The 19460-nt window shown below is 46.7% G+C and overlaps 1 protein-coding gene across 2 annotated transcripts in view; it reads left to right on the top strand.

The window, feature by feature from the left end:
- Nucleotides 1-19460, top strand: part of APOOL (apolipoprotein O like) — a 217257-nt gene that overhangs the window by 145236 nt on the left and 52561 nt on the right. For both annotated transcript variants that reach the window (XM_085607811.1, XM_085607810.1), the window contains exons 6-7: nt 7465-7556; nt 12985-13101. In XM_085607811.1, the coding sequence (XP_085463937.1) occupies nt 7465-7556; nt 12985-13101 (209 nt within the window). The remainder of the gene's footprint in view (nt 1-7464; nt 7557-12984; nt 13102-19460) is intronic.

Here is a 19460-nt window from a genome sequence, read left to right as displayed (position 1 = left end):
ACATGCCAGAGAATACACATTCTACTCCCATTCCCACAAATCCTCTACCCGATTAGATTATCTCCTCATACCTTCCACTGTCGCAGCCGGGTGGATCTACTCCCACATCGTACCCGCACCTCGACAGATCACACCTCGATTACTCTTGCCCTCTTAACTTTCAAGCGACAGCAACCATAGCACTGGCGCCTGAGTGCCTGGTGGATTATGGACGTCGACTTTGAAGACTTTCTCTGACAACAAATTTCTGATTATTTTGCCACTAATACCGACACAGTGGACTATGATGATGTACTGTGCGAGGCCCTGCAGGCGACCCTCCGCGAACAGAAAATGTCCTACCAGACCACTGCCGGACCCATAGATAAAGGGAAATCACTACCCTAAAGGACGAGTTGCGCTCGGCAGAGGAGGCTCTTGCAACCCATTCTACCAACCCGGCGAGACATGAGGTAGAACTGAGGAGGCTAATGCTTCAGCAGAAGTCGTTGGATAAGGCATTCCTAACGCACCTCACCACTCAAGGCAAGCTCTATGAGTTGGGAGACAAGGCGGGCAAACTTTTGGTTGGCAGGCAGGCAGGTATCTAGTCCTCTGTCTGGTTTCCAACTTGGTTGCAGATATGGGCTGCAGTATGTCGGCCCCCCATTTGGTAGCCCAGGAGTTCGCACAGTACTTTAGGCATCTCTGCGCTGGCCGTCTGGTGTCCGATGCTAAGCATTCCAACTCTGTTGTTGAAGACCTGCTAGTCCCCCATCTCGCTGCCGTGGACAGACAGGACCTTGAGGAGCCCGTCACGTTCACAGATTATGGAGGCTTTCCAGTCGCTCCCTACATGGAAAACATTGTGAGGCTTTGCGCTAGAATCATTCAAGAAATATGCCTCCCAATTACCTTATTGGATGCAATGTTCGAGGAGGCGCCGGGAGTGGGCTAACTTTCCTTATGACCTGAGAGAAGCCCCGATATTTGTAATCCTGAAACCGCAGAAGCCTCCGGTTGATTGTGGGTCTTATAGGCCTAACTACATATTAAATACGGAATCAAAAATCCTGGCCAAAGTGCTAGCGAACCGGCTGGTGAAGGCAATTACTTTTCTAATACACCCCGATCAGAACTGGTTCATGATGGGGCTTAGTACTCTCCACTGCCTCTGCCGGGTAAATAACACAATTGCCTTGTCTTGTGAATGTGCAGATCGTCGGGCCCTCATCTCTATTTTGAGAAGGCCTTTGACTCAGTCCACAGGCAGTTCATGTTCCGCCTCCTGGAGTGAATTAACTTTGGTCCTGTCTTTCATCACAGGGTCTGGATGCTCTGTTTCATGCCATAGGTGAGGGTCCACATGAATTTGGAGCCTTCTGGATCATTCCTGGATCATTCCTGTGTAGCAGGGCATGAGGCAGAGATGCCCCCTGTCACCTCTCCTATTCGCGCTGGTTGTAGAGCCATTGTTGGAAAGTATTTGGCGGGATACACAACTTTGCTATTTCTGTTGAGGTAGGCTGGCCGGTCTTGTGGAGTGCCTTGTGTGCGTGGATGAGGAGCTTAAAGGATATCCTCTTGTTGACGGGGAGCCAGTGCACGTTTCTTAGGTGGGGGTGATGTGGCGGTGTCTTGGTACATCGATGATTAGTCGTGCCGAGGCGTTTTGGATGCGTTGTAGTCGATTGAGCTTGGTCGGGGCTCCCGCGTAGAGGGCGTTTCCGTAGTCAAGTCTGCTGCTGACGAGGGCCTGGGTGACTGTCTTTTTTGTATCTGTCGGGATCCATCTGTAGATCTTGCGGAGCATGCGGAGGGTGTTGAAGCAGGAGGAGGGGATGGCGTTGACTTGCTTGGTCATTGTGAGCGTTGAGTCGAGGATGATACCCAGGTTGCGTGCGTGGACGGTGGGGGTCGGGCTGCCCCCAGTGCCGTTGGCCACCAGGAGTCGTCCCAGGCTGACGAATTGGAGTCGAGGATGAGGACCTCCGTCTTGTCAGAGTTCAGCTTCAGACGGCTGATCTTCATCCAGTCGGCGGTCTCCCCGTTGTCTAGCAGGGTCCTGATGTCGTCGGTGGCGGCGATGTGGGCGATCTCGGTGCTGTGGTTGCTGCGGAACCCAGACTGGGAAGGGTCCAGGATTCTGTTCTCTTCGAGGTATCGGGTTTGCTGTCTGTTGACGATTTTCTTGATGACCTTGGCCGGGAAGTGGAGCAGAGAGATGGACCGGAAGTTCTTGCGGTCTCTTGAGTCTGCCTTGGGTTTTTTGAGTAGGGCGTTGATCTCGGCCTGTTTCCAGCTCTCTGGGAGGGTCGCGGTCTCGAGGGAGAGATTGATGACGTTGCGCAGGTGGGGTGTGATGGAGCTGCTTGCTTTGTTGAAGACGTGGTGCGGGAATGGGTCTGACGGAGAGCCAGAGTGGATTGTGCTCATGGTCTTGATGGTGTCATCGACGCTCACGCTGGTCCAGGCTAGCAAGGGGACATGGTCGATGGTGTGCGGAGGGTCTGTTGTGTTGCGTTTCTGGAAGGTGAAGTGGATGCAGCGGTGGATGGTCCAGAGGAGTTCGGTGGTGTGGCTGACGGAGAGGGGCGGGCTTGAGGAGAAGACTGGGTCAAGCATGTGGCCGGCGGAGTGGGTGGGCGTTGTGACAAGTTGGTGTCATCGACGCTCACGCTGGTCCAGGCTAGCAAGGGTACATGGTGTGCGGAGGGTCTGTTGTGTTGCTGTCTGTTGGGGCTGTCTGGGTGTTGAAGCTGTCGTGGATGTCTGCTATCTTGCGGTGGAAGAAGTTGGCGAGGGAGTCGCACAGGGCTTGCGACGGCGGGATGTCGTTGGTGTTGGAGCTGGGGTTGGAGAGTTCCTTCACGTTGTTCCTGTGCGTTGTTGTCGAGTCCTGTCTTTGAAGGAGGTCTTCTTGGTAGCCCTGATGAGGTGGTGATGGTTGCCGACGGCGTCCTTGTGTGCTGCGTGGCTGTCCGGAGTTTGTTCACTGTGCCATTTCTTCTTTAGTTTCCGACAGGCTTGCTTGGAGGCTAGGAGTTCTGGGGTGAACCAGCTGGCCCTCTTGCTGGTGTCTCTGTGGGGGGGGGGGGTTTCTTCAGCGGGGCGAGGGTGTTGGCGCAGTCCTCGATCCAGCATCTGAGGTTGTGGGCAGCGTCGTCGGTTGCTGGGGGGTTCGGTGGGTGGGCTGAGAGCGAGGTTTGCATGTAGTTGGTTTTCGGTGATTTTGCTCCAGTGGCGGCGGGGATCTGTTGGGTGCGGTGGTGTGTGGTGCGTTTCTGGAAGGTGGAGTGGATGCAGCGGTGGTCGGTCCAGAGGAGTTCGGTGGTGTGGCTGACGGAGAGGTGCGGGCTTGAGGAGAAGACGGGGTCGAGCGTGTGGCCGGCGGAGTGGGTGGGCGTTGTGACAAGTTGTCTCAGTCCAAGGTTGACGAGGTTATCAATCAGGTTTGTGAAGTTGTTGTCATTGTTGTTCTCAAGGTGAAAGTTCAGGTCTCCGAGGAGGATGTAGTCTGTGGAGGTCAGGGCGTGCGTGCTGATGAAGTCGCTAAACTGGGGGCGGTGGACGAGGGTGCCTCTGAGGGTGGAGTTGGGGGTCTGTGTGGATCTGGAAATGCATGTGTTCGGCGGTGCTGAGTGCGTCGTCGGTGCTGGTCGAGACCCTGATGCTGTTCTTGTGGATGATGGCGATTCCTCCTCCGACTCCGTTGGTGCGGTCTCTGCGGGTGATCTTGTAGCCGTCTGGGATGGCTATGGCGATGTCAGGCGTGGAGGAGTTGTTCAACCAGGTCTCTGTCAGGAAGGCGACGTCCGGGGAGGTTGTGTTGAGCAGGTCCCAGAGCTCGACGGCATGTTTGCGTGTGGAGCGGGTGTTCAGTAGTATGCATCGGAGGTGGTTGAGGTCTTTCTTGGCGGGTGGTTCGTCGGCTCTGTGGATGTTGTGTAGGTGCAGTTCCGGCAGGTGAAGGGACCGTGTGTGCGTTTCGGGGCGGCCTTGAAGCAGGTGTGGGTCCGTCCGGGGTTGAGAGCGTGCAGAGTGCAGGCGCCGTAGTGGCGGGTGCAGGGGCCAGGGGTTCTGGCGCTGGGCGTGGTCCAGGCACAGACGGGCGCAAACAGGCTTGCATTAGGCGTGCCAGCGGCGCGCCAGCGGCAGGGCCGCACAGCGGCCGGTATATATGGGGAGGTGGGAGGGAGGAGCAACCGGGAGGCGGGGGCAGCGACTGGGCAGTCAGGGGGGCGGGGAGGCAGCGGCGAGGGCAGTGAGGGGCGACAAAGAAAACGGAAGGCAAAAGGGCACAACAATTGAGGGGGAAACGAGTGGCACAGAAGGCAAAAAGGTAACAAAAAATGGGGGGAAACGAGTGGCACAGAAGGCAAAAAGGTCACAAAAAACGGGGGGAAATGAGTGGCACAGGAGGCAAAAAGGTCACAGAAACCGGGGGGAAACGAGTGGCGCAGAAGGCAAAAAGGTCACAAGAAAGGGCAAAAAGATCACAAAAATCGGGGGAAATGAGTGGCACAGAAGGCAAAAGGTCAAAAAAAGGGCAAATAGGTCACAAAAAACAGGGGGAAATGAGTGGCACAGAGGCAAAAGGTCACAAAAAAGGGCAAAGAGGTCACAAAAAACGGGGGGAAACGAGTGGCACAGAAGGCAAAAAGGTCACAAGAAAGGGCAAAAAGGTCACAAAAATTGGGGGGAAACGAGTGGCACAGAAGGCAAAAGGTCACAAAAAGTGCAAAGAGGTCACAAAAATCAGGGGGGAAACGAGTGGCACAGAAGGCAAAATGTCACAAATAAGGGCAAAGAGGGTAAAAAATCGGAGGGAAACGAGTGGCACAGAAGGCAAAAAGGTCACAGAAATGCAGGGGCAGCTAAGCAACAGAAGGCAAAAACGGGCAGAGAGACACGGGGGCAGCGAGGGGAATAGAGGGAGAGAATGGGCACAGACCACGTACAGGCAGCGGGGGAGACAGACAACAGCAGTCACAGACACAACAATGAAAATACAGGCACTACAACTAGAGCAATGAAAAAATACAGGCAGTACAACCAGAGCAATGTAAAATACAGGCAATACAATGGAAGATGAGCAAACCTACGGCCTACCACTGGCCACCAGGGATGAGGCGCAGGTGGTAGCCTGCGGGTGGAGGAGGGCCTCGAACTTCCTCAGCAGCGGCAGCTGGGGCAGGGACACTCAGACGGTGGTGTGCGGAGGGGGAGCGACCTACCTGGAAGGGTCAAGGGTCGCTCCATCTCACGTTCCCTCTTCCACATGCTGAAGTCAGAGGTGATGCGCTTCATATGGTCCGGGGGTCTGCAGCGGATCTCCTTCTGTAAATGCGTACTTCAACCATACGGTGAGTTTTCTGGCCTACAGTTATATAACTAGACCAGTCACCGTCTTCCAATTACAGACTGGTTTCTTTGCGGGTCAGGAGGACCCCTCAAAAGCGGCTTAGCTCAGTGCATTGGACTGCCATAGCATGCTCACTCTCCTTTATGGTCATAGCACCCCCGCACCCCTCCTGCCCGCAACCCAGTCGACCCTGCTCAGTTGGCACCGGGTGCTGCAGGTTGGATGGTGTGGCACGGTGTGCTGACGGCGGTGACACTGCTTATGGCTTTGTCTGGTTCCATCTCACATCTGCTCTTGAGAGATTCCGGGCATGGGATCCCATTGGTATCTCCACGGTGGGGGATGTCTGGATGGACACCTCCATGTGAACGTTTCAACATCTCGTAGATACATACACCATGCATAGGACACAGTTCTATCGCGTTCTACAGTTATCCCATGCCCTGGAGGCCTCCCTCGACTCTTCGAAGACCCTCCCCCAGTATAACTCCCCTGAGGCACACTTGATGGCATCACAGCTGGAGAAGGATATTGCCTGTTTGTTCTGTTCTCTTGTTAAAAATTCTTCCGGACCTCATGACAGCATTGAGGGAGGGATGGGAGGGTGATGTAGGACCCTTACATGAGGATGATTGGGTGGAGGCCAGAATGGCCCCTCAGGCACTGACTATCTCCCCCAAGCTATGCCTCATTTAACTGAAGAATTTGCACCATGTGTACTACAGCCCTACAGGGTTGCACAGGATGAGTGCTGACCAACCATTGCGAAGTTGACAAAGTTTGTAGGTAGCACTTTTTGTGGTTTGTAGGCATAGCAATTTCGCTGGACGCAAAACTGGTTGTGTTGGGTTTGATGGACGAATGTGTTGGGGAAGAGCTGCCACACCATACAGCTGGTTGGTATGAGTTTCATTATTGCTAAAAAGAACATTGCACAGCACTGGTGCTCTTGTCTGGCTCAGCCGCGCCTTGAATGGGATGGACGACGCAGCCAAAGCTGAAAGATTTGTATATAAATCCAGGGGCTACCCTGAAAAACACAAGGATTTGGGGGACTGGATGGCTTATTCAGATACCCGATCACCGGGGAACAAGTTCCAGTACGTCCATCTCTTGTTGACTTTTCTGGTTGGTTGGGACGGATTTGGGATTATTGCAGCACATTAATATAGTTGTTGTATTCTTTTAATTTGACCTGAAAATCAATGAAAAGAGTTATAAAAAAAAAAAAAGGCAAAGAGGTATGTAAAGTCAAAGCAACGCCATCTTGGAATGGTACAATAATAATAATAATACACTAAAGGAAATATAATTTCAAGATGACTGCCTAGCACTATTGCCTTTGCTACTGCATGAGTGGCAGACACTTTTGGCAAAGCCTGTATGAGTGACCTCATCTTCTTGAACTTCTTAATTCTACAAACATTAGGAAAGCAATAGCAAAGACAGTTGTGCCAGACAGACCATGTGGCTTTGCTAATTCCTATTTGCTAGTTGAGAACTAAAGTGTAAGATTTTAGATGTGTATCAAGCTTATTTGACACAAGGACCCAACACTTTAAGGTGTTACCTTCTATACATATGTTCTTTGATCATGATCTTACTAATGTACTAGCAATTACAGATGACATCCGAACTCTGTGCAGCAAGAGAATGTGCACTATTCTTCACAGGAATCCAGTGTAACATGGTAGTTATGTGTGAAACATGTGCTGCATGTGCTGCAACCTTCGGATCGAAGCAGATGATGTACTGGCATAGCCTGCAGTACCTGTGCTAGCTTTTCCCAGGACCATGAAGAAAGCACTGCAGTACTACAGCTATGACCTGAAATTCGCTACCTGTGGTGATCCCAGTGGAAAAGCCTGCTAAGGATGCAGAACAATGAAAATCAGCTACTTCCCTAATTTTCCACGCGCTCAAGACGCATGCATGCATTCTGCTGTACTCTGGGATTTCATAAATGGCGACGGGAGTAGGAATTGTAGAATCTCTGAAATGTTTCACTGACTTCCGTTTTGTAAATTATTTAATTAATGGCAGTGCATGTGAATGCAAATGCAATAACTAATATTTAACGCTGTATATATCTCATCTTGTCTCATTTCTGATTTTAACAGGTTCTCGTTTTAAGAAAATTGTATATCCTTTTGGGCTTACTACATTCGGGTTGTCTGTGTGTTACCCTGCTCAAACAATAATCTTTGCCAAGGTAGGTCTTTTTTACAGAAAGATAAAATTATCATGTTTTTAGACTATGAAGTTGTGTTCCATTTTGGTTTATTTTAAGCTGTTAAGCGTTATATCACCTGTATGCAGTTTTGCCACTTGGTGTTTCTACCTGGTATGAACCATATACTGGTCATTAGTTTATTTTTCAGGCTGCTGGAGAATAGGAGCAAGGATCCTTTACTTGAAACTGTGTAAATAGATGTCCTCTTATCTTGATTTCATTTGTCATAGTCGTGTTAATAGTGTTAAAAGCTCTAATCCACCGAGGCATGATTAAGAAATTAAATACGTAGATCTGCGTTGGGATGTAAAGCTGCTGAGGGATGATTAAACATTAAATTGTTTTTAACTCGTTTTGCATAATTAGTCTTAATTATTTGGATAATGCTTCCTATTTGTGAGATCGAAAGTTATTGGTCAACCATTTGTTCCTTTCGAATAATTAAGTATTTAAGACCGACTCTCTGTTTGCTCCTATGAATTTCATGATGAATCTGAAAGAAACTTACTGAAAAGGCAATCAAGCACAGTAATGCAAGTCATTTCTTCTGAAATTACTGTTGAATATTACAAAGTAATCGTACTGCATCCATGTGACTAATAACGTGTACTCATGACCCGGAAATATTTTGTACACATCTCTCTTCGATAAAATAAATTACGTTTTTTTTCTTCACTAACGATTAATTGCTCCTTGTGTCAAAAATACCTGATATACGTTTTATGCTGACTGGTCCCAAAAACCCTTATTTGGACCAGTTCTTTGTTCTAACTCGCGCTAAAGTTCCCTGTAAAGTACAGAACTATCTACCAGTCAGCTGCATGCTTCCCTGCCTTAGGTAATGTTACCCAGATAGTTTGACACACTCTAGGTACATTCACCCAGTTTCCAGCTTGTTCTAGAAGCCTTCACACAAGCGCCGCCAGTGCTGTGAAAACAATTTTCAGTGCCCATATGGGTTAAACAAAGAGGTAGCACTTAATCAAGTTCCTGCAGCTTTGACGTGCTCCTGATCAGTGTGTCATGATTTACCTTGCCGCTGCTTATTGGGGTCGCCCCAGCATCGCTGTGCCCACGGTAACACAGAGGGGTGCATTACGGGTAGCAAACCGGGAATGCAGTTAGTAGTGGTGAGCCTCTAGATTATCACATGGCATGCCTAATATCAAACTTGGGCTTCTTCTTTGTGGCTCATTGAACGCCATGTGTTCCTGGTAGAGGATAGAGCTTGACAATATAAAGTGACCTCTGCAAGATGGTGGTCTTTCCGTTGGGAACCGCATGAACTTCCCAGTCCAAGATGAGGCAGTCTCTTCCTCTCAGGTCAGTTCTTGTTTTTGACATATGAACGGCAGGACGTAGAAAAGGTAGACACGTCACAGTGCGTTTCATCAATTTTCGTCATTCTCAGCTTGCTATACATTTTTGTCCCCGATTTTTCCCAGCAGATTGGGATCATTCTTTGTGATTTTTCATTTTGCTGTCGTCTACCTATTTTTGTTGTTCTTGTTTCTTTTAGTAGTTTTGCATCAACTTCTGCGTAGATTATCCCCATTCATGATGGAAATGACTAGGACTATTTTACTGCATATATAGTACATTACACAACGTCACTTTGAAACATAAATGGTAACATCTGAGTTACAAGTTATTTTTGTGTTAATAATTCTCAACTTTTCGTTATATGGTACTCTGTAACTTGTTTAAACTGAATTTGGAGGCTTTGCATTTGAACATTAAACGCTTCTTGCAAAGACATTTTTAGGTCTCGCCTGGCGTAGGCTGGGTGCATGCGCAATCTCGCTGGCGAGATTTAATGTGAACGGGTATTTTCTGTAAGGGGCTTTAAGCCCCGCCCTTTTTTTCCATTGGCTGGCGTCACCGTTTATGGTAAACGGTGGCCAGCCATTGGAATAGAGCTGTGCATGACATATTTGCTCGGCTTTTTGAGCCGTCACACTTGGACGGGCTCGCCTGAATTACGTTGGTCGCAAAAGGTTTGTTATCTTTATGGGGCCATGTGTTTCAAACACATGGCCCCATAAAGACAAGAAACCTTTTAGCAGGTGAGTCCGGCAGAAAAAGCCGAGCAAATACGTCATGGCGAGCGCTTGTAATACCGGGGGTCCTTAGACTTTCGTGCACAACTCCCGGGGCTATAGTTCCATGGCGTGATCCTGTGATAACACCGGAGCTCCTTAGACTTTCGTGCACAACTCCCGTAGCTATAGTTCCATGGCGTGATCCTGTGATACTCAGCTTATTTCTTCTAAAATGGCGTCCCATGGAGCCCCACTTTATTCTGACATTCAAACCTCAGAACACTAATTTACATTAGAATGCTTAATCAAAAATATTTGTCGAATAATATAATAGAAGTAGGACATTCTGCGCAGTAGAAATACTTTCATCACCTTTGGACGCCGTTCGATCCCCGGGCTCACACATCGGCTGCTCCTTACTCTAAGTGACAGTGTGTCGCTATTTGTGTCATTGGCCACGGAACGCCCCCCTCCCCTGCGCTTCACGTCCCGGAAGTGGGCGGAGACATAGCTCTGTCAGTGATAGTTTTCAGTAGTGGAGCTTCGGGGGGTGACATTTACTCATGGACCTCCAGGGGCTGGAGACGAGAGCCCAGGTGGACCCAGGGCTCTGGATAAGGCCTGCTGGACTTCTCTCCCGTCCGGACGTGCTATGCATGGCTGGCCTCCTGGGCACGTCACTGCGGGCCCTGCGTGAGGCCCATGGGCCGGACTCATTGGCTGCGCTGGTGCCACAAGTGGTGCGAGTCCTGGAGTTGCTCGAGGCCTTCGCCGAGCGCAGAGAGGACCAGTGCCGGGGCTGGCAGGCGCTGTGAGCACTGCGAACGCTGCAGGCCGATAAGGAGCGGGCCGAGGTGAGGGTGCACTCGCAGGAGAGGTTGCTTCGCAGTGGATTAAAACGGCATCTCAATTCAACGCCACGCAGGTGTCGCAGTGTAGAGATTTTGTTCAAAGGCGTGATGTTTGAACAGAATACAATGATTCCTAAAACCTCTTGGCTGACCGTCATTTGGCGGATCCAAGTTTCAGTTTCAGCCATAAAAATGCCCGTATTCAGTTCTTTAAATCGGATTGAAAAGATGCGAGCGCGCCTTTGAAAGGAACGTGCAGGGACATCTTAAGGATTTTGGGGCCCTGGCCCAAACGTATTCTGGGGGGGCCCTTTTTGGAACAGCTTTGAATTTATGATCCAATTTCAGCTTCTTCATGCCCTCTTATTTGTTCTAGATCATCAGGGCATCTTGTTCTAACTCTTTCCCTTGGCTATGTCTTTCTCTTTTCTCAGTCTCTTTCCCTGCTCGTGTCTCACTCTTTTTCGGTCTTTGCTTCCCCTTTTCCGTGCCCCCCCCCCCGTGCTCTCTTTTATCCGGCTACCTGCGCCAGTCTCTCTGCCGAACATTTCTTTGTGGCTGTCTGTTGCCATGGCAGCCCGGTGCGGCCACAGCACACAAGAGACGGGGAGAGTCAAAGCTTACGCCCCCGGACCCTCTCCGCTACACCGGCCCATCATTGTCCGCTGAGGATTCCATTCCATCGCGCGAACAACCTGGTTGGTAAACACACTTCTATCCACAACAATGGTACAGTCCGGTCGGTAACCAGGAAGCGAAACGCGACTCTGCGCTGAGCGCAATGCGCATGCGTATGCCCAACTAGGTTTATCGCGGCGCCAACTTTAAGGGTGGTGAAAACTTCAGTTGGGGTGAGGAGGCTGCTCTCAAACATCCATACCCAGTGCTTTACGTGGATGAAAACACTGGGAGGTCTCTCAAAGGGCTGTGGCAGATGTAATTAAGGGCGTGGCTTAAAAACACCTAAATTAAAAATCCATGTTTAGCATAGTGTGCCTCCTGACTGGTATTTTGCTGTTTCTGCCACTGCATCCAGATATATAATACAACAAGCATTTGCAATTCAATAGGTCTCGCATTCATGCGACTTTGACCTATTGGCTTTGTAAATGACAATGACTTTTATTTATATTTTAAAAACCAAAACATAAATAAAAGGCATTGTCATTTACAATGCCAATAGCTCAAACTTGCGTAAATGCGAGACCTATTGCATTGCAAATGCTTGTTTTATGTTGGTACCAAAATGGCTGCTAACTAATGTGTAACTCGAGAAGGTGTTCTCTTACATGTGAACAAGGTTTTTTGTCCCACTCCTATTAGTAGGTTTCCATGAGCTTTTCCAAGGTGAATAGACAGCCAAAGCGAATGCAATTCATTTTATATTACACAAGAAGGATAGGATAAATATAACGCAGTGAGTCCATGGCGGTGATATTAAAGTGAGCATTCATTCTCCAAATGAAGTGTTGATACAAAGATAACATACTTTAATTGTTTTTTGCCCCTTTATTTGGTGTAATAATAAAACAAACTCGTAATCAGCTACTTACCCTTTTTTGTTGTTTTAGAACCTTTCAAGTTAATAATTAAATAGTTATTCATCAATACACAGAATTCGCAAGCCACCTATCTGAATTTTTTATGGCTGCTAACCCCTGATTTTATATTATTTGTGTAAAGAGGAAGGTCACCGATGGATTAGCTAGGATGCAAGAAAACCGAGTGGGCCAACCTCGCCCTGTGGTTGGGTACTGAAATACCATCATTATTTCCAGAATATCCCTCTGACTCCATGGCCCAAGTAACTCTACACCTGTTGTATTGTACTGTAAATAGTACCCTCCTCAGGCTTATATTTCAACCAACATCAGGAAACTGCACTGTACTTATTTGCAGTGAGGTACAAAATTAAAGTCTTAGTACACTATTTATAAAGATACTTGAAAACATTTCTCCAGAACTTTGACATGTATTGATTTTTTTCTAACCTGCCTTATCCATGCCGTGGAAAAGAGTGTAGAATTTGTGTGTATTCACTTTTTATCGATTTAAGCAACTGAGCAGAACGTGAAAAGGATTTTTCAGGTGAAACTGTATCAGATTTATGATTGACTTGGCAGTGATAATCAGCAATTGAGTTTTTGTTAATATTTTTATTTTGTCAGGGCAGCAACCAAAAATTGGTTACATTTTTTTCTTACAGGAACTCTAAAGTGACACAATGACTACCCCCTCCTTTTTGAGCAGTAAATAGTTCATTAGAATGGATTATCGTACATGTACAACGTTTGATGGCCCATGAAACAAGATGTGGAAACAAAATTAACTGAAATGCTTGCAGGATAGTCTGGAAACTTTAACTGTAATATCAGTAATTTAAAGGATAGAGCTAAGGTGTTGTAAGAATCAGTGAACATTGCAATACATGAAAAAGCATGTAACATAACTTTACTATATCAGCTACAATGCATTTTACATTCCCTTTAAAATATAAAAACTTCTTGCTTTTAGGTGGCAGGAAAAAAAGTGTACACCGCCAGCCACTGGAGCTACGAAACACTGGGATCACTTTGGAGACCAAAGCCTTCAAGTGGAGAAGGATCACTTGAAAGAAACAAAGATTCCAAGGTAGTGTTTTACTAGTAGTATACAAGGGCTATACATAGGTTTTATATACATTTTAACAACATGTACACATACATCCAGGCGTCCCGCTGCAAGCTTAGGATTGTGTCCCCTATGTATTTATGAGTATGCATGGCGAGATTGCAGAAGTACAGTGTTTCTTCAGGAGTCTTGGAAGCCACCAAAATGTCCCTAGGAGGATTTCTAAACAGCATATTTAAGTGCAGAATGAAGGGTGAGGTAACAGTAGTTTAGTAGTTTAGTTTATTGTACAATTAATAAAAATTCACAATATAAAAACTTCAAAAGAGTACATATTAAGCCTTATATACATTTGTAATGCGAGATTGTTTGCAATAAAATCATAAAAGTCTCATTACTTTTTGGTATTGTCCATTTGTAAGTTGATAAAGTCAAGGGGACTTGGTTTGCCAGTCGAAGCTTTAACTTGGCAAGTGAGTAACCCGCTGTCCTTTATTGGGTTGAGGTGCTGTTGCTTGCTGTTCATTAAGCGAGCCGTGTGGCTAGTTCAGAAGTCTTCTAGCCACTATGTCAAAGTACTTTGTCAGTCTGCAGTTTAGCTGAGTTTCAACTGGATTGAAGCACAGCATCACAGCCTGCCTGCAGCTTCTTATGCCCTTTTGATTCCATGAAGTTCGAAGTAAAGAGCGCCTTATGTCCATCAAAATTGGGCAGATGCAGATTATGTGTATAAGGTCCTCATTCCCTGCTCTACACAGTCGGCAGAGATGGACTTCTGTTCCCCTTTTCCAAGGTGGCAAGTGGGGTAGTATTGGTAGGATGCCTAGACGCAAGTTTAAAAATTTGTTTTTTGTCGCCTACGTAAGGCCCGTTTTCAGGTAATCCTGCGGTTTCAGAGCGTTATAGTCTTTCAACACTGACCATCCATGAGCCCTCTTGGCCAGAATTTCTTTGTCGTCTATTGATGATATCATTTTGGTTACTTTTGTAACCACGTTTTTGAAGCTTTTGATGTCTGTAGATGACTCCCAGAGGTTTGTTAATCCCAGGGACTCCAGGGATTCGTTTAAATACTTCCTAGCGGGAGAGTTCTCTCGGGTGGAGAGTTCGGTCCAAAGAGGGCGTTTAAGGATCCTTGCACGGCGCCTCTGATTTTTCGCCAGCTTTTTATGTAGGCGCCTCTTCTCTCCACCGTTTGTCTCTGGAGTCCGAATTCGAGTCGAATCTGGGCAGGGGAGACGTAGTTAGGCAGATGGAAAATTGCCCTGTAGGCTTGACTGATAGTTTTGTCTAAAACCGTGGCGTCTTTCCCTTGCATTGGTTCGCTGCCGTATGTGAGCATAGGCTGTAAGCGTGCTCTAATCACCTGTAAAAGGGGATCCAATGACCGATCAGGGAGGACTTTCTTCAAGGGCTTCATTGAGAGGGGGAATATTGTACCCTTCCGTCGAATGGCCTCTAGTTGGTTTTTAAATGAGCCTCTGCTGTCTAGAAGTACGCCTAGGTATTTATAAGTGGCTACACGGTCTAGCCTCTGTCCGTACAGAAACCATTTGCGTTTCTTTGTTTTATTATAATTTACTGACATGACTTTTGTTTTTTTCAGGTTAATCTTTAATGCGTTATTTATTGAAAATGTGTTAGTGGTGTCCAGAAGATGCTGAAGTCCAATGGGGGACCGACTAATAAGGACCAGGTCGTCTGCGTATAAGAGATTTGAAAGCGTGATATCTCCCAGCCGCGGGGCGTGTGAGTTGATTTTCTCCAATTCTCCTGGGAGGTCTGCGAGAAAAAGATTAAACAACATGGGGGCTAGGACGCATCCTTGTTTTAAGCCTTTGGTGGTATTGATTTGCCTTGAGAGGTGCGTACCGGAGCCCAGTTTGATTTTGACCCAAGTATTGGTGTGTAGTAATATCAGCTGTTGTAGGAGTGGCCCGGGAATCCCCCATTTTTCCAGCTTCTGCCAGAGTTTGCTGCGGTCTACGTGGTCAAATGCAGCGCTGTAGTCTATAAAACATAGAAATAGCGAGCTCTTGGCTGTTTTTGCCGCGTCTGTCAGAAGGGTTAGAGCCATGATGTTGGTTATTGTACGCTGGCCTCTACAGAATCCGGTTTGGTTAATTGGAATGATGAGCTTGAGGGTGGCCCAGGATGTTAATTCCTCCAAGATAAGTCCCGCATAGTACTTTGCTTCAGTGTCGATTAGAGCAATGAGTCGGTAGTTGCTTGGGTTGCTCCTGTCGCCCTGTTTGTAAATTGGGCTTATAGTTGATCCTCTCCAGGATGATGGACTTATTGCTGTTTCCCTGATTTCCTGGAAAACTGGCGCCAGGATGTCACTCCAAAAATCGGCGTCTTGTTTGTACATTATTGGGGGGATTCCGTTGGGGCCGGGAGCACCCTCTAATCTCCCTTTTGAAATTTGTGATTTGATCCTGGCCGCCGTTGCAGCAAGGGTTTTTTCCTTTCTGTTTAAAGTTGGTTTGAGGCTTGTTGTTGCTGCCTCATCCGGATTAGCAGTTATACGTAGGGGCGCTGTCATGGTAAGGTCTTCATATTCTTCGTCATTGTGGTTTCCAATTTTATAGGCGCTTGAGTTCATTTCGATTTTCCAGGTTTTACCACTGAGTGGATCCCCCTCTGGGTTATTATCGTTGAAGTGATTCAGTAAGTGATGTGCCCATTCGGGTTCTGATATATGTGAGTTAATTCCTGTGTGGCCTGCACTTTGGAGGCTATGAATTGTTTTCCAAAATCTAGCACTGTTCTTCTGTTTTGAATCGTATACGATTTTTACCCAGAGTTCCTCATTCAATTGCCTTTTCCTTTCCCATTTCTTCTTCTTTAACTGTGTCTTTAGGGTTCGCAGCTCTTTTTGCAGGGGTTCGTTGTTTGATTGTTTGCGAAGCTGTCTTAGGATCTGGGTTATTTGCCGTTTTAGATTTTTTATCTCTGGTGTGGTTACCTTACCGAATATATTACACAGGATATTCTCTTTTCGGGTTTTTTGCTCTGTGGCGTATGTGGTACCGAGTGTTGTTACGAATTCTTCCCAAACCTCTGTTGTTTTCTTTATCTGGCTTGTTATCTGGTGGAGGATTATTTTTGCATTAGTTGATAATTCTTCTGCTTTGTCAGTCTTGCACCTTATACGTCTGTGGTTGGTGGTGTATTCTGTGCCAATACTTCTCCTTACTTCCGTTTCGTTCCCACTGGCGACGCTCAATGTCACTTCTAATGGCAGGTGGTCGCTTTGGCCGTTCTCTCCAACCTTGAATGAATGTATTATTTCAAACAGTGGCAGTGTTACGAGGGTGAAGTCGAGATGAGAAAAAGTGGTTGAGGAAAAATATGTTGATGCTGGCGGTGTATCCTCCTTAAATCTTCCATTGAGTACTCTCAGGTTTAACTGCTCGAGGTCTTTCAGTAATTGATTTGAGCATCTTGTTTGCTTGTGTAGATGAACTGTAGATTGGTTTGGTATTCCCCACGCAATGTCCATATCCAGTGATATTTCATCATCTGTTTTCTCTCCGAAGAGGTGAAGGTTGAAATCGCCTGCTAGAAGTACGTTCTCCATTTCTCTCTCCTCCATGAGTCTTGCTATTTCCCTAACTAATTCTCTTGCCCCTGTTTGTCTGTGTTTGGGGTGTATATATATGTTTATAATGTAGAGTAGTTGTGCCTCCTGATTTTTTTCAATTGTTATTGCTAGTGCCTGTATCGCACTAAGAGGGGTGATTTTTACATTGATTTCTTCCATTGTACCGATTGTTAGTATTGAGGCGAGTGACGCCAGGCCTCCTGAGCTGTGACCGTAGGAAGAACCTCTGGTGGCTGGGTGGATTTGAGTTGTATATCTTTGGAAGGGTATCTCTTTCTCTTCCCAGGTTTCTTGGAGTAAGATTAAATCAAATGATTTTAAGTAATTAGATGTTTCAGGGTCTTCTAGTTTTTCAGAAAGACCGTTCATGTTCCAACTGCATATTTTAATAATGGGGATTTTCTTTTCCGAAAAGGTCTGGCCTGTTGCCCTTTGTCAATTTGTGTCTTCTTTAATTATTGTCCGTCGTATAATTACCTTGTTTAAGTCTGATTGCTGAGTTACTAAGTGTTCTATATGTGAGGGGTTACTGTTTGGTCCTGGGGAATGGCTACGTGCTCCTTTTAAAATTGATTTAGCTATTTGTAAGCGTTCTTTTTTGCTTTCCTCTAGGAGCGGGGTGGGGTAGGCTGGTCTTTTTCCTGCTACTAGCTTTATTCCCCATTGAGAAAATCTAAACGTTTGCCCCAGGATTTGGTCTGCTGCGTCATTAGTATTCCATGTTGTCTTTGTGGTGTCTTGACCTTGTGAGTCTAGGGAAGGGAGAAATTCAACTGCAAGCAAGTCTGTTGTGTTGATATGTTTTATTTGTTCGATTGAGTGGATAAGCTTTAGTATGTTGCTCCTATTTAGGGTGTCCACTCTTCCTCTGGAATTGAATTCTGGAATGAATAAAATAGTGTCTGTCTCTATTTTTCCGGGGGACAATATTCGGGGGAGTGTTAATACCTCTTTTTGTTTGACCTCGTGTTGAGACTGGGTTTTGTTTATTGTGTCGTTGCTTTCTATGCTGATCCCGTGAGGGTCCTCTATAGCCTGTTCGATGGCAGGCTTATTCGTACAATGTGTACTTGCCTTCGTCTTTTGTCCCTGCTCGATGGCAGGCTTATTCGTGCTGTGAATACTTGCCTTCGTCTTTTGACCCTGTTCGATGGCAGGCTTATTCGTGCTGTGTATTCTTGCCTTCGTCTTTTGTCCCTGGATGGTGGTTTCCTTGAAGTATTTAATACGGTTTGTAGGTAAGTCGGCGTTTGTGTTTTCCATATTGATTAGTGAGGGCTCAGCAAAGGCTTGCTCTGTGACCGCCATGTTAGAATGTGTTTTTGCTGCTGGCAGGTTTTCTACGATGGGCCCTCTTTTATTTTGAGGTAACAGGGTATTCTGGGCTAATCTGGGAGCAGTGAGCTGATGCGTGGCTGTTTACCTACAGGGGCCTATCTGAAGAATGCAAATGCACTAAAATAGTCCAGAGAACGTCCCGCAGAGAAGGTGGTGCTTGCAGGAGGTTAGCCGCAGAGCAGGCCTGCATGACCTTGGCCCTTCTGCCCCAACATGGGAGTTGGTAGAAAGAAAATGGCTCTTGGAGAGGACACTGATACCAGAAGAACATCTCTTGCAGGATGTACCAAGCATATTGGCAGGTGGATTCCTCTGTGGTCGTTCTGTTCGCCAGTCCATCTTCACAAGGTAGTCGCAGAGAAGATGAAGAGGTGCTGGAGAACCCCACTCTCAATTGCTTCTTTGTAGGCAGCAAATGGTTGACATGCACCATATTAGCACTGTTAGTGCTACCAACCCTGGTTGGTGAGATAAGATCGGTAGGACTTTAGCCTTCCCGGAGAAAAAGTCCCTATTACTTAGCCAACAGGTAGTCACAAGATAGTTTACCAGGAGAAGACTTTAAACCAAACCCAATCCAGCAATGTAGTTTCCTTGCACTGGACTGTAAGCACAATCCCCTTTTGGGGTGGGGGGGGACTGGACCCTCACACCAAATTACACATTTCATGCCACTCCACTGCTGACAGCCTGGAGCCCCCAAAGTGGGTTTTGGATACTTCTAGATTCTTCATCATAGGGTCTTTATTTATAACCGTCAAAATAATTCCTTTGTTGCATACACGGCCCATGAACGCTTATAGCTATACACCAGTAGAGAGAATAAGTAGTCCATGGTGTCAGGAACTTGTGAAGCACTCTTCCAAAAGCCTAACACAGACAAGGTTTCTAAATTTTAGACTGCATGTAGCAGCAAAAGCAATCACAATGCTGCACCCACAGCACAAACTGCTGCCTACATGTGTGATCAATGAGGAAAATTACAGCTTTCAATCGAGGTCTTTTGCATTTGGAAAGCAGGGCAAAACATTTATTTTTACAAGTTGTTTCCTGTCAGAATGACTAATATTTCTTAAGCGCCCATTTTGTGGGAGTAAAAAAAGGCAGTCTCTGAGGCACTCCAAGAATTGTGGTGTGTCTACCATCCTGTAAAGAAACGTGAATTTTGTACGAAAAAAAGTCAGAGGACTCTTAAAGATAGAGGTAGATTAAGGCTGTGTGGTAAATTGGAACATTTAAGGAAGAAGAAAAAGGTGAACAAGCCCTCCAGAGAATGCTTTCTTTCCAATGTGACGGTGCCTGCAAACAGAAGATCCCCCAAGAGGAAGATCCAGTAGAGAAGAGCAGAAATGGAAGGAAAGGTGGAAAGAAGAAGACCTCAACATTGTGATTCTCATCTACTTTATTCTTGGTAGCAATAAAGACTATGGTGTCT

This window comes from Triturus cristatus, chromosome 5_2, assembly GCF_964204655.1.
Source record: "Triturus cristatus chromosome 5_2, aTriCri1.1, whole genome shotgun sequence".
In the NCBI taxonomy this organism is placed as follows: domain Eukaryota; kingdom Metazoa; phylum Chordata; class Amphibia; order Caudata; family Salamandridae; genus Triturus; species Triturus cristatus.
This window is presented reverse-complemented; position numbering and strand designations above follow the sequence as displayed.